Source organism: Notothenia coriiceps, unplaced genomic scaffold (genome assembly GCF_000735185.1).
Source record: "Notothenia coriiceps isolate Sejong01 unplaced genomic scaffold, NC01 NC01_scaffold00011854, whole genome shotgun sequence".
In the NCBI taxonomy this organism is placed as follows: Eukaryota; Metazoa; Chordata; class Actinopteri; order Perciformes; family Nototheniidae; genus Notothenia; species Notothenia coriiceps.
Window position 1 is genome coordinate 393425 of NW_011344555.1, and position 14097 is coordinate 407521.

At 41.9% G+C, this 14097-nt stretch overlaps 2 protein-coding genes across 3 annotated transcripts; one reads left to right on the top strand and one right to left on the bottom strand.

The window, feature by feature from the left end:
- Positions 1 to 3: 3 nt before the first annotated feature.
- Positions 4 to 10454, bottom strand: ppat (phosphoribosyl pyrophosphate amidotransferase). Its single transcript, XM_010773039.1, has 11 exons — positions 9877 to 10454; positions 5127 to 5193; positions 4482 to 4688; positions 4079 to 4191; positions 3855 to 3997; positions 3600 to 3666; positions 3361 to 3512; positions 2699 to 2826; positions 2362 to 2583; positions 2021 to 2141; positions 4 to 1112 (listed from the first exon to the last, which is right to left on the bottom strand). Exons 1-11 carry the CDS (start codon positions 10002 to 10004, stop codon positions 937 to 939), a joined length of 1524 nt encoding a protein of 507 aa, XP_010771341.1. The 5' UTR covers positions 10005 to 10454; the 3' UTR covers positions 4 to 936.
- On the top strand, positions 5645 to 13616 carry paics (phosphoribosylaminoimidazole carboxylase, phosphoribosylaminoimidazole succinocarboxamide synthetase). 2 transcript variants are annotated; one of them, XM_010773037.1, is made up of 15 exons: positions 5645 to 6056; positions 6262 to 6732; positions 7072 to 7131; positions 7220 to 7846; positions 8332 to 8409; positions 8723 to 8871; positions 10627 to 10669; positions 10772 to 10969; positions 11640 to 11818; positions 11923 to 12102; positions 12217 to 12330; positions 12423 to 12506; positions 12789 to 12969; positions 13053 to 13211; positions 13294 to 13616. In XM_010773037.1, the coding sequence occupies exons 1-15, from the start codon at positions 5660 to 5662 to the stop codon at positions 13458 to 13460; spliced, it is 3087 nt and encodes a 1028-aa protein (XP_010771339.1). In that variant the 5' UTR covers positions 5645 to 5659; the 3' UTR covers positions 13461 to 13616. The 2 variants fall into 2 exon arrangements, with proteins under 2 accessions (XP_010771339.1, XP_010771340.1); XM_010773038.1 differs by having other exon boundaries at positions 10627 to 10664; positions 10770 to 10969.
- Positions 13617 to 14097: the final 481 nt, after the last annotated feature.

The following is a 14097-nucleotide window of genomic DNA, read 5'->3' on the forward strand; positions in this document are numbered from 1 at the left end:
TTCTTTGATTTTCAGTTATTGTGTTTATTAAACTTTCCATTATATTCATGCAAGTATTAAAGTTTTAGACACACAAATATCGAACAGTCAGACCGAAAAAGAAAAGCATGGTTAATTTCAGGCAAAAGGAGAAAGTCATAAACGTGATAAAATAAAGAAGAGTTTTCTCTTTTGGTCATGAGCCTTGTGCGCTTTTTTTACATGGAATGTGAAAACTAGTATAAAGACTCACGAAAAATTCATTTACATGGTAACTTTCAAAAACAAATAAAGGCATGACATGAGGGAAGTAAACGGACTAAACTGCAGCAAGGAGAGACTCAGTAGTGGAGGTTATCCAAAGTAAAATGTTCAACATAAGGAAGAGTTTAGATGTGAAGGTTGTATGAGCTACTTCAGCCGGTGTATACAGAATATAACTCTGCATGTCCTCAGTTTGCAGAAAAGGCAAAGCATTGTACTGCTGGGGACAAAAGTATACTTTAGCCACCTTATTGACAATATTTTCAACATATTACCTTGCAGTAAGACAGCCTTTTCTGAGGGGGAACTGCAGCTGTAGTCATGTGTATGCCACAGGTTTTAGGTGGCTTAAATGCATTTTGGCTGCTGACCAGAACATGTAATTGCTTGTCCAATGTTGGGGCATGCTGGATGCAATCAGGAAATGCACCTATCATGTTTAAGTAACTCATACAATCTCACCTCAAAACATCCAAATGATAAGGTTAGATGACGGCATCTGAGCAGGGCAATGACACTCTGTAGAGAAAGAATATGCCGTTTGTCTATAATACATCTTTTAGTGTCCCAGATAGCGGTATTGAAATCCTTGAACACTTTTCCAGTCCACAGAGATTTCATTCACATGCATCAGCAGTACTAGGAGCCCACAGTACAGCCACAGAGCTGCTGCAGTCGCTCGTCTTCATGGCGTTACCACTCCAGCTCCACTGGGTACTTCCCGGTCAGACAGGCGGTGCAGTGGCCCACTCTCTTGCCGGACGTGTTGCTGGTGCTGATCATCTCGTCCTTCTCCTTCAGGGAGGCGATTCCCTCCTGAACGGCGGACACCAGGCCCTCCACAGTGAGATACTTAACACTGGCAGCACCTACACAAACAGTTCAAGTATTTATGAGATGAACTAAAGACACAATGAGGCAGTAAAGATGAAGTGGGAAGATGGCACAAAAACTTAAAAATGTGATGTCCTGCATTCAAAACACCACTTAAAGGGGGGGTATGTAACTTTGGAGAAACCAGCTCGAGTGCGCTAGAATTTGAAAATACACAACCGGAAAAAATCTGCCACTTCCTTCAGACTTCCTTACAGAGCCCCTCCTCCAACACACACCAACGACCAATGAGGGCACGAGATAAGTTTGTGCACAGATGGAAGGCTGACAGGCAGGTAGGCCATCCAGTTATTTTAGCCGGGCCGGCTCAGATGATTGGTCGTGCTTTTTACAGCGCCATGGCTTCCACAGATGACATTTTTTTATGGATTTTTTGTCAAAGCATTTAATATATTCATTGCTATCGGGATGTTAAGAGCATTCCATGGAATATAACAAAAAGTGTTTCTGAAATAAATGACATACCCCACCTTTAAGAATTATGAAGTATTATCAGATAAATGAACTTATTGAATGTTCCCTGTCAGTGCTTGAATAATTATACATGATGCTTTTGGAATAGCATTTCTGCAGCACGCTCCTTTAGTTTTTTCTTTTAGCTTATGTAGGATAGTTTTTCAACACAGAACACTTCAACTATGAGTAGAAGGAAAACTTGTATCTAATATTTCCTTCTGAAATGTAAAGAAGTGTGTGGAAGTATTAAGTTGCCGAAAATGGAACTACTCAAGTACCATGGATCTGTACTTCAGTACAGTACTTTTACAACTAGAATAATTTGGCCCTGATATAAAAACTGTCAAAAACCTCTGTTTTTTTTTTGTTTTTTTTATTAAATTGTACAACTTTGCCAGACAGATGTATGAGTTATATTAGTTCTTACCAATGTATCCGGCAATGTCCTGAAACTCGGGCTTGTTAGCGATGAGCTCCTCCTTGGTGGGAATATTGATGCCCATGTAGCAGGGGTATCTGATCGGTGGAGAGGCAACCCTGATGTGAACCTGTCAATGACACAATGAAAGGTCAGACTTTGGTCCGGGTGAGTTAGTTGGAAGACCCTCTTAACTTCACCTAAAGTGTTAAGCGGCATGTGCATTTCTTGTGTTTTTAAGTTTTTGCTTTTGATCATTGTCCTGCCCACAGATCAACCCCCATTAAAACATTGAGTGTGTCATATCAGCATATAGACAGGAGTGTGTGTGACATCTCAAGTCAACTCGCCTCCGTCGCACCGGCCTCCTTCAGTAGTTTTATAATGGGGGCGATGGTGTTGCCTCTCACGATGGAGTCGTCAATGAGCACCACCCGCTTCCCAGCAAAATTGTCGGTCAAAGCCCCAAACTTCTTGGCAACTCCTAGCTGCCTCAAGCGGGTATTCGGTTGAATAAACGTTCTCCCGACGTAGCGGTTCTTACACAGAACCTCTACGTATGGCAGTCCAGACTGTGAGAGGGGGAAAAGAAGAGATACAAAGTGTTGTAAGGACAGATGTAAATCAGGAGGTGGGTGTAGTACAGCATTTCTTTACAGAGTTTGAGCATACAGCTTGTACACAGACCTGCTGAGCGTAGCCCAGGGCTGCAGGAGTTGCAGACTCTGGCACAGTGCTGACCACGTCTGCGTCTGTTGGAGCCTCGATGGCTAACTGCCGACCACAGCGCTGTCTGACGGTGTACACCATCTGCCCTGCAGCAAAGAGGTAGGAAATACTCACTATGCAACACTTAATACACAAAGTATTCTAATAATTGACAAGAAAGTTAAAACGTTCAGACCAGAGAGGTCTGAAGCAGTTATTCAAAAGATTATATATCACTTTTTACAAAGGCCTCATTGTTCAACATACATCCAAAAACTTAACAAATGGTATTTTATTTAACATACCACATTTAGAATCTGTGTTTTATTTAGCTTATGTATCCCCCACAAGTTAAATCCTTTACACTTTATTTGATCTACATGATACTTACAGTAATTGAATCAGTTGTATTGTTTTATGGGTAATCTGTTTTGAGATGGCGCAGATATTTCTAATACATGTCTTATATATGTTCTTCTCGTGTTGTTCTTTCACATAACTAACAATATAAATGTTTTCAATATATGTCAATCTTTTTCAAAGGGCATACATAAGGAGGTTAGCATATTCTCTATATTTTAAGAATAAAAAACAAAAGAGAAATTGAGCTATAAATAATGGTCCATAAAAAATATTCAAACCTTCAAAAATAGAGTCTGGTCTGGCAAAGTAAACATATTCAAATATGCAGAAGGCGGGGGGGTCTCCCTCAGGGCGCGAGACGACACTCAGAGACTTGACTCCGTGTTTGGATATCTGCACTATCTCTCCTGGTAAGACCTCTCTGTAATACCTGAGAACCAGAAATGAGAGAAATGGTCAAAACCCACAACACTTCTATTATAATGGAGAAGATATGACATGTGAGGCAAGAACTGACTTGGCTCCGATGGACTGGAAGCTGCAGGACTCTGATGACACGACCCAGCCCTCGGTGTCCTCCTCTCCTGCACCGGATCAGAGACAAAGAATGACGTTAATAATCCACAACTTTACACTTCTGAACTCTGACGAAATAATGCTCTGAGCACTGATAAGCTCCTGTGATATCCTGTGTTTATCAGTAGTAGTAGTTAGGGTCTTTTTAGGACAAACATGCAGTGTCTCTGTTGTGACGGTCACAGAATCTGAATACCTGAGTGCAGCTTAGAGACGGGAACAATCCGTCCAATGCAGAGGGGGCGATTTCCGTAAGGGTCACGCACCGCATAGATAACATCTTTGAACATCACCAGCAGTGAGTACGATGTAGGGGTCTCACTCATCAGATTTTTTATTCTAGAAGAAAAAAAAAAATGTAAAATCGAATAGGATATTTGCTTTTGTTGCATTTATCCAGCATGGTGTCCAAACACTGACCTGGCGACCCAGTTTGGTGCGTCCCGCTCCTCCATAGGTGGAGTCAGTGCCAGCAGCTGGGTGATGAGCTCACTGTCTGAGCTGGTGGAGAGGCCCACTCCGTGACGCATTACCTACACAGCAAATTCACAATGATCGATTCAGAGAAAATATATGGATAGAGATTCAGACAATACTGTTAAACAAGTGTTATTTCAAGCCAGCTAATGCCCATTTCCTTGCTTTTATTTGTTCATGTTTTAAATAAAGTTAAGACACACAATAACACTGATAGATTAAATAGTTTTAAGAAACATTATATATAAAAGGCCTTGTTTTTTCCTTCAACAAAGATTTTATTTCGGTGACCTAGGAAGGGCCATTGATAAATAACAGTTTAAGTGAGTTAAGGGGCCATCCTCACCTTTCTCCGCAGGGCGAGAGCATTAACCAGCTCTCCATTGTGTGCTACTGCGATCTTTCCGTGCAGTGTATCCACCACAAAGGGCTGGCAGTTCTGCAGCTCTGAGAACCCAGTAGTTGAATAGCGAGTGTGACAAATACCCAGGTTACCAGAGCGCAGTTTCAGAAGAGCCTCTGGAGGGCAAGCAGTGCTCACTAATCCCATTCCCTAGAAAAAGAAAAACACGAGGAATTGGAGAGATGTTTTCAGTGACACAACTAACAATAAAAGGTTAAAAAAGTGTTGTGCAGCCATAATGTTGTAGAGTGGAAAACCAGGTCACAATCTGATGGACAAACCAGCACAGCCATAAACAACCAAGGAGGTGAAAATCTGGTTGTATTGCCAAGTAGGTTAACACAAACAAGAAATTGGCTTTGGTGTATAATGGTGCTCACATAAAACACAGCAAGATACATTTAATTGTATAATAAGATAAATTCTTGTCATTTTGTGTATATGTTTGTGACAATTTATATTTACATAGCAACTTGTGAAAGAAAAATGAAAAATAGATTAAATGTTTCCTGCTTTTTTTTAAATAATGAGAGTTGAACTCACACTGTGCTGGTTTGTTTATAAGCTTCTGATCATAACCAATGTTACCTTGTGGGTCGTGTATGTAGGCGGACTGGCTCCATTACTCACGACAAACCCGGCACTTTCCTGACCCCTGAGAAGACACAAACAATCACATGTACAATTTAAAAAACAGTGTAAATATATCAGTAGAAAGTCAGTTTTACAATTAATTATCCCTCAATGTATTTTTGCAAGTCAAAACATGAATAAACATGTTCAATTATCAACCTAAATATGAGCCTTGAGGCAAACCAAACTGGTTTTTATAAGCAAAATAATGCAGGAGTGAGTAACAGACAAAAACAGAAACGTCTGCTTCTCCACTGTGGAGATGCCATATAGGGAGAGCCGCCTTGCTGCAGATTCAGCCTGTATACCAAGCTGCTTCTCGGATTACAGTTGGTCCCGCCCCCTCGGCACACAGCTTAAGCCAGTGGTGATGCAGCTTTTCAGCATGGAGGCGTTGCTTTCAGGCTTAACCGCCTGGTTGCCTGGGGAACCGGGCAGCAGAGACAGACGGATTGGGGAAAAGAAAGCGTTTCCAGGTCAGCTCAAACATGGAGAGAGGAGCAGAGAGACAAAGAGGAGGTGATAGGGAGGTGGCAGAGGAAAAAGGCTCGGTGGAGAGGCAGTGGGGGGAGGCAGAGGTGCTGGCTCTCATGACAGTGTGGGACGAGGTGGGAGCTCAGCACGTAGCAGAGAGCAGAGCCACATTTGAGCTGATTTCAGAGCGTCTGAGGAGGCTCAGTGTTGTGCGCAGTTGGTGGGAGTGTCAGGCCAAGTGCAGGAGCCTGGGACTCCAGAGCAGGAAGCCAGACGCAGCAGCAGGCACCTCAGCAAACTACAACCCAGGAGTGGATGCAAGGCCAGAGGACAGCTGGGAGGAAGAGGAGGAAGATGTGGGTAATCAAAGAGGAATCTACCATCCCTCAGTCACTATCCCAATACAGGAAGGTAAATGTAGGATCAACCCCAACTGAAGCGCAGATGATCATGACTTCAACATTTTAGTATTTTAAATCAACTGATCGATAAAACAAGCATGTCAGTCAAACTGTTGCCTGCTCTAAACATTTGAAACACAATCTAAAATTAGGTTAAAAGTAAAAAAAAGAATTGTGTTAAAAAAAAAGATAACAGTTTGTGAATTTGTGTACAGGTATCAAGAGTCTAATCCAACAGACTCCTTACACTGCGAGTGTGGCTGAAGAGAGCGGGCGCCACTGGACGGACGATGAGGTGCGAGCGCTGCTTTGCGTCTGGGCTGACCGGCACATTCGGGAGCGCTTGAAGTGCACGCTGCGCAACAAATCCATCTTCCAGGAGATGGCCCGTCAGATGCAGAGAAACTTTGGGGTGGTACGCAACTGGAAACAATGTCGAACTAAATACAAGAACTTGAAATATGATTACAAGACGGCCAAAAGCGCTCACGCTGTTGGAGGCAGCGGCGCAGGAGGCCCGGGGAAATACATGAAGTTCTTTGATGAGGTGGAGGCAATTCTACTGGACCGGGGGCTGGAAAACGGGACCGTGGAGATGCAGAAGAGGTTGTATGAGGGAGAAATTGGAGCAGACAGGCAACAGACATCGGCCTCAGAAAGTGAAGTTGTGATTGAAATTGACGATGGTGTGTATTCAGTCTGCAGTGTAATTAGGGCTGCTCGATTATGGCAAGAATCATAATCTCGATTATTTGGGTCAATAATTGATATCGCGATTATTAAAAACGATTATCCATTTAATTTTTTTGAACAGCATGTTTTTAACAGTTGATTACCCTGAACTTTAAGTATAATTCAACTGAAAAACCAATACAAATAATCGTTTTATTTCGATGATGTTGTTTTTCCATCGCCAAAATCGGAATCGCGATTAAAATATGATAAATTGAGCAACCCTAAGTGTAATTGGTCGTATTGTAATTAAAGCTAAAAGAACAATCAATTTATCAAATTCTTATTTTCAGATGAAAACAGTGATGATTATGATATTGATGGACACATGGAAGCAAGATGGAGAGGAACAGGTACAGTACGCCATGTGAATAACAAGAGCAGTTGAAAGTATATATATGTCATCTTTTCTTTCTTTAATCGTTTTCTATTCCCCCCCAGATGCCAATCTTGCACTCACGGATCCGTCCAGCTCTGAGCAGTTCCACGTGGTCACGGTGTCGGACACGGGCCGAAACTGGAGTGACCAGGAGGTGCGAGCGCTCATTCGAGTCTGGTCCGACGAGAGAGTGTGCAAACAGCTGGAGAGCTCGACTAGAAAGAGAGACATCTTTGTCCAGATCTCCAACAGGTTAATGCAGCAAGGCATTGAGCGGGACTGGAAGCAGTGCCACACCAAGTACAAAAACCTCAAGTACCTTTACCGCTCCCTTCAGAGGGGGAAGGGTGAAGAAGCTGACCCTAGGCGCCTTATGAGGTTCTACGATGAGGTGAATGCCATTATGAATCGCACAAGTGATGGCTCACCGCAGGAGAACACAGGAACTGCGGACCACCAGGCAGAATCAGACAGACTCACGATGTTGGGGGTCCGTGAGGAGAACAATCATGTAGATGTGCATTTGAGAAAGATGAACGCAGTGACCACAATGGCAGGAGGAACTGAGGACCAAGCATGTGGTTCTGATACGGTCTCATCTATGTGCTTCGATGTGACGCCGAACCACGAAGAACTGAGGCTGCATGCACTCCAGGAGCTACGCTTTGATCAACAGCAGAGATTAATGAGTGAGTCCAATATCATTCATTGATTAAGACTTGGTGTCCAGATGTTTGATGTAAACATTTCACATATAGCTGTCTGCTATCAATTACCACGAACACATCATTAAACCTACAGAAGCAGAGATAGCAGCCAAAAACATTTAAGCTTTGTTTTGATTTAACATATCTTATGTATGATCTCCCAATCTTCAACCAATAAGTGGCATTTTTAAAAGGGTTGGATTACTCGAATTTCTTATAAACATTTCTGCTCAGACCAAGTGTTAACTAGATTTATTTTCACCTACGGGCACGGCCTTGGCAATCGTTTATATTGCATGTACAAGATGAGGAAAATAAATCTCAGCAATGCCTAACCAACACAACTGTCTGCATGGCTATTTATCTTATATCTAAAATCATTTAAATCCATTGAAAATAGACAACAAAAAAGAGTTTGTTTTGCTAGTAAAGAATGTATGGTAACTGAGAATGTATTTTGTTTGCAGGCTCTTGTGTAACGCGTGTAAAGACAGAAGTTATCTATTCAGCAAACAGAAGGATGAAGAGGAAAGCTGTGGATCAAGGTTTGAAATGTGGCTCCCTCTTTAAGTCACTATGTATGTCGCATGATGTCCACAACTGACAGAAGTCTTTGTATTTCTGATTGGGTCACTTGATTTGCCGTGGAGCCACGTAATTACATTTTAGATAAGGGTACTTTTGTAACTACTGACAGGACGCACAACTCATGATGGCAGTCAGACCAAAAGAAACTGAAACATTGCTCGTCCATGAGAATGTTAAATATTGTATAAGCAAAACTTAAAAAAAATAAATAAATAACAGCATCCATGTAATTCAAGGATAACAATCTGATTTTATTTGTTTCTTTTTCAGACTTCACACTCCAGACACCAGTCAAAAAACGGGTCACTGGCTGTGATAACATGGAGGCTGGATGTAAAGAAGAGCAGGATCACATCCCGATAATGAAGATCAATTCAGTCTGTTCAATAGCCTCACCTAATCCATCCCCACAGAGAGAGGTAACACCTACTCACACATGTGATACAGTACAAAAAACATGTTGCAACCAAGGTAAACTAAAGACATTATTCTTTAACAGACTGTAGGAGTTTAAAGACACAATGCTGCTGAGCTGTGAGAAAATCTGATTATACAGTTTAATTCTGTTTTATAAAAGAGATTGTATGTCATCTTATAAAAGATGCAAACCTCTTGTCAATTAATCAATTATTAAGAAATTATGTTAAGAACTAATTTTGACATGATGCCAAGCATATCAAATTTGATAATGTGTTGCTTTTCTGTAATTTGAGTAACTAAATAGCTGTTTTGGACTTTTTTTTGTGGAATTTAAAAAACGCTTTGAAGATATCTTTATGGGCTGGTTTTTCTTACTCTGGAATTTGTATAGACAATACATTCAACAGCAGATCATTTAATAGGTTATTTGCACATCTCTACATCCTATAGTACTTTAGTGATTCTGCTACCAAATATTTAGTTTGTGATTAACTTTATGTAGCCACTTATAGTAGATATGTTACTGATCACGTTGGCTAAGTTTACTGAAGAAATGTTGACTTTTCAGTGTGGTATTGAAAAAAGCCTACTTTAACTTCGATAGATCGATAGATAGATAGATAGACATACATAGTATGTGAATACACATACTATACAGAGATTCTGTATGAGAAACCAATGTGAATTTGGAACATTGAACAATGTAAATATATTCTAGTATACCTCAACAATGGAATTATGATCAGTAGAAATGGCCATGACATGGGACCTTTAAGTTGTTTATTTAGTTTGCTGTAACTTATAAGCTTCTTATTTTGTTTTTAACTTTATAAGGAGTCAAAAAACATCTTCCACCCCTGTTTAACTTTAACTTCAAGCTGTTTTCTCTTCAGCTTGACTAACATAAGCGGTTTTTAGCTCTTATAATTAAATAATTTAGGACTTAATAACTAGAAAGTGGTTTTGCATTATTTTCACATTACACAAACCTTTCTGTGGCTTACCTGTGCTGTAGCGCCACCAGTCCCAGAGTTAGGACCTGAGCCACCTCCAGCTGCGTGGGCCACTCTCCGGCCGCCACACAGCCGAAAACCCCGCACTCCTCCCCGATACCGTTCTCCTCAAACTCCATCAGGCCTTCGTGAGTCTCGGTCCTCCGGTAACCGGGTGGTTAACAAGTCTCCTGCGTTCCTACACTAGTTCTGATAGCATTGAACGAACACGTGTACCGTTGTTTGTTAAAGCCACATGAACTCAGCTGACATTGTTGAAGCGGAATCACGAGTTGTGAACACAAACTTTGTGACAAGTAAATCACTTAGTGCAGTTTTAGTTTAGCAGAAACATGCAACAGTAGCTGATATAAGATACATCGATCACGCGATCTATCAAACACACGCGGAAACACGTGGTGTGCCACAAACTCATCTAAATGATCAATTCTGTCGAGCGGTGGGTTGTTCTCTCTTGATAACGTTCTCTGATCAAAATCAATCTGTTTGTCAAAGAGAAAATGGGGACACTTTAGTGGATAAACTCCAAAAAAATTCTACTTGCAAATATTTGGGCTTTTAGCATTTCCCCCCCACGTGTTGAGCATCGCCCTGCTGTGATTGGTTGTCTTGATAAGCAAAGGGATGTGATTGGTTATCAGATCACGTACTTCCCTTCTTCTTCTGCCTGCACTCCTCTTGCTGCCTCTTCATCTTGAAACTTTTACAAGTGTAGTGTCAGTTTTCATTTTGTGTTTGCAGGACTGTCGGTTGTTGAAGAACACCACCATGGCCTCCGCATCAGGTACAGTGCTACATTAAAATGGATATTTAGGAGATTTAGGAGTTAAAATGCGCAGTGATCTAATTTGGGCATGTTTTTTTCTGTTGTTTGTGTGTTTTACAGAGTTGAAGATTGGTAAAAAGCTACATGAGGGAAAGACGAAGCAGATTTTTGAACTTGAGGGTGAATCCGGAGTGGTTCTGGTTCAGTCCAAAGACCAGATCACAGCGGGGAATGCCGTGAGGAAAGACCAGATGGAAGGAAAGGCTGCCATTGCCAACAAAACAACGAGCTCCGTGTTCAAGCTGCTGCAGGATTCTGGTGAGGACACGTTTATTGGATTTGACAGATCCATTCAAAAAGTACTCTGCTGCTGCCAGGTGAAGATTGCAGCAGTTACAAGTGTCATAACGTTATTCACCCTGAGGCCATTTTCCCACGTTGAGAAATATTCTTTAGATTTGTGAGTGTGTGAGGGCATACTTGCTCTATGATTCATTAATATATTCTCTTTGGTTAGTTCTCCCGCACATATTTCCTTATCAAATTCAAATGTTTTGAGTTTTCTGAAATAAAAATGATCCCCTCCCCCTAACAACAAACACTGATCTCGTGTCACAACTAACAACGTTGATGTGTGTGGGGCTTGTTTGACATTTGGTCAACAACAAAAAAAAGAAACCCAGATCTCCAAAATGACCCACACCTTTGCTTTAATTTAGCACTAATTGGGTAAGTGTTCCCGACATGCCACTCGTGAGTGTGGTAAAGGTTGTCTTGTGACTCGGATAATTCACCAGAACGTGACCAACCACATTTAATATTTAATTAGGGACATCACACAAACTCAAACTGGTGTTTCATCTTTTTTCTTTTATAAATTAACCCTAAATGATAACATTTTGACTTGGCTTTCTTCACAGCTCTTGATACTGGAGGTCTGGCTGTGTAAATGTATGTAGCTGATTTTAATATCTACTCTTTCTTCCAGGCATTAAAACTGCCTTTGTAAGGAACCACTCAGACACAGCGTTCATTGCCACCCACTGTGAGATGATTCCTATTGAGTGGGTATGTCGCAGAGTGGCAACTGGATCCTTCCTCAAGAGAAACCCAGGAGTAAAGGAAGGCTACCGCTTCTCCCCCCTGAAGATGGAGATGTTCTTCAAAGTGAGTCTGCCTTCAATGCGGTTCTGTATGTGCTGTGGCTTGACTAATTGTTTCCACATGTCAAAACTCATCCATTTTAAGTAATATGTTGCTCTCTGCCACAGGATGATGCCGCCAATGACCCTCAGTGGTCAGAGGAGCAGCTGCTGGAGTCAAAATTCTCTCTGGCTGGGCTCAATATCGGTCAGTGTGAGGTGGACATCATGAATCGCAGCACTGTGGCCATCTTTGAGATTCTGGAGAGGTCCTGGGCCACTCAGAATTGCACACTGGTGGATATGAAGGTATGCAGTGCAGCGCTGCCCTCTGCTGGTTATTCGGATTTCCTGTTGTGAACTCAGACTACTGAAATCTTTTTAAATGCTTCACAATCGGGGTTTATCATTTTTGTTTATTAGATCGAGTTTGGAGTGAATGTCAAGACTCAGGAGATTGTCCTCGCTGATGTGATCGACAATGATTCATGGAGGCTGTGGCCGGCTGGAGATCGGAGCCAGCAGAAGGATAAGCAGGTCAGGCCTTCTCTTTGGTATATCTATTTAATTTTGACACCTTTATGACTTTATATAAAGGCTAAAAGTGAGTTGTTTTCCCATATTACTAGGTGTACCGAGACCTGAAAGAAGTTACCCCTGAGGCGATGCAGATGGTGAAGAGAAACTTTGAGTGGGTCTCCGAAAGGGTCAAGGTACACTTAACATCCAACCTACTGAGATATCATGACAGTCTGTTTGTTTACTTTTAGTTAACCTAGTATAACATATCCAAACAAAGTTGATTATATTCAGGGCTAGACTGGGAAAATAAGTCTGGCCAGGGATTATACAGCCAGCCAGGCCAATACCAGTTTTGTTGGGCCTTTTGCTGGTTGAACCGTCAATACTTACATTTGCTGCCCATAGTGCAGTATCAATCTTACTCAATAACATGGCCTTGTATGGAGCTAATGGTTGCTGTGCTGTGTCTCTAGCTGCTGCTGGAGCCCCTGGCCGGAGGCAGGGTGGTAGTTCTGATGGGCTCCACCTCCGACCTGGCTCACTGTGAAAAAATCAAGAAGGCCTGTAGCTCCTTAGGGATCCCCTGCATCCTGAGAGTCACCTCGGCACACAAAGGTCCGGATGAGACACTCCGCATCAAAGCTGAATATGAAGGTCTGTATTATTTTATGTATCTTTTAGAAAAAGTGGGTATTTAGTTGCCTGTCATGTCATAATATCTGTATGCTTGTCCTCAGGTGATGGCGTACCCACCGTGTTTGTGGCTGTGGCCGGCAGGAGTAACGGCCTCGGCCCGGTGATGTCTGGAAACACTGCGTACCCGGTCATCAACTGCCCTCCTCTCACTCCAGACTGGGGTGCACAAGATGTCTGGTCATCCCTGCGTATGCCAAGTGGTGAGTATGGCACTTCCTGTCTTGAATTGTTTGTCCACATGTTAGTTTTTTCATTGTAATAACCAGGCCCCTCCTCCTTCAGGTCTCGGCTGCTCGACCATCCTCTCCCCTGAGGCCGCTGCTCAGTTTGCCGCGCAGATTTTCGGGTTGACCAATCATCTGGTGTGGTGCAAGCTGAGGGCCTCCATGCTCAACACCTGGGTGTCTCTCAAGCTGGCTGACAAGAAGTTACAGGCCTGCAGCCTCTGAAAGGCTCCTTTCACCCTTGTGTTGTCTTCTTAGGCTCCATGTTCTGTCACTGATGTGTCTTTGTTTACCATGAGAAGCCACTTACAGTAGATGAAGTCTCCCTATGATTTCTCAAACAAATAAATCATTCCATTAAAGAAAGCTTCTTAATTAAAAGCTTGTGTTGTTATTTTATCCCGTTCAGACCCTCGCAAATCTGCCAAGAAAAAGCTAAATATCTCCACAGTAACTTTTGAAAATTATTTGGAAAAAGCAATAGTTGAAAATTGTTCAATATTCACTTAGAAGTGTTTTTTTTTTGGGCAAATCCATTAGCCTGTGGGGGTGGATCAGAGTGGAGGAGTTTGAACTTCAGTATTTATAAAAATCTTGGCTTTGACCCTGATTGTGATTTGTGCCCAAGTATGTTTGTCTTGCCAGTTGTCAAATTATGATTTCATCTTTTTGAATAAGATGTTAAGTTGATGGCATGGTAACTTGAAGGTTGAGTTTTTTTGTTGCTGTCATGAGATGCCGGGATCAAGTTCAAATCAGCAAATAGTTGTTAAAGGTTTGAAATGATACCTCTAAAAGCGGTTCAGTTGTATATCATAAGCATTGCATATGGGTTGATGCACCCATTTTTAAAGCTTAAATG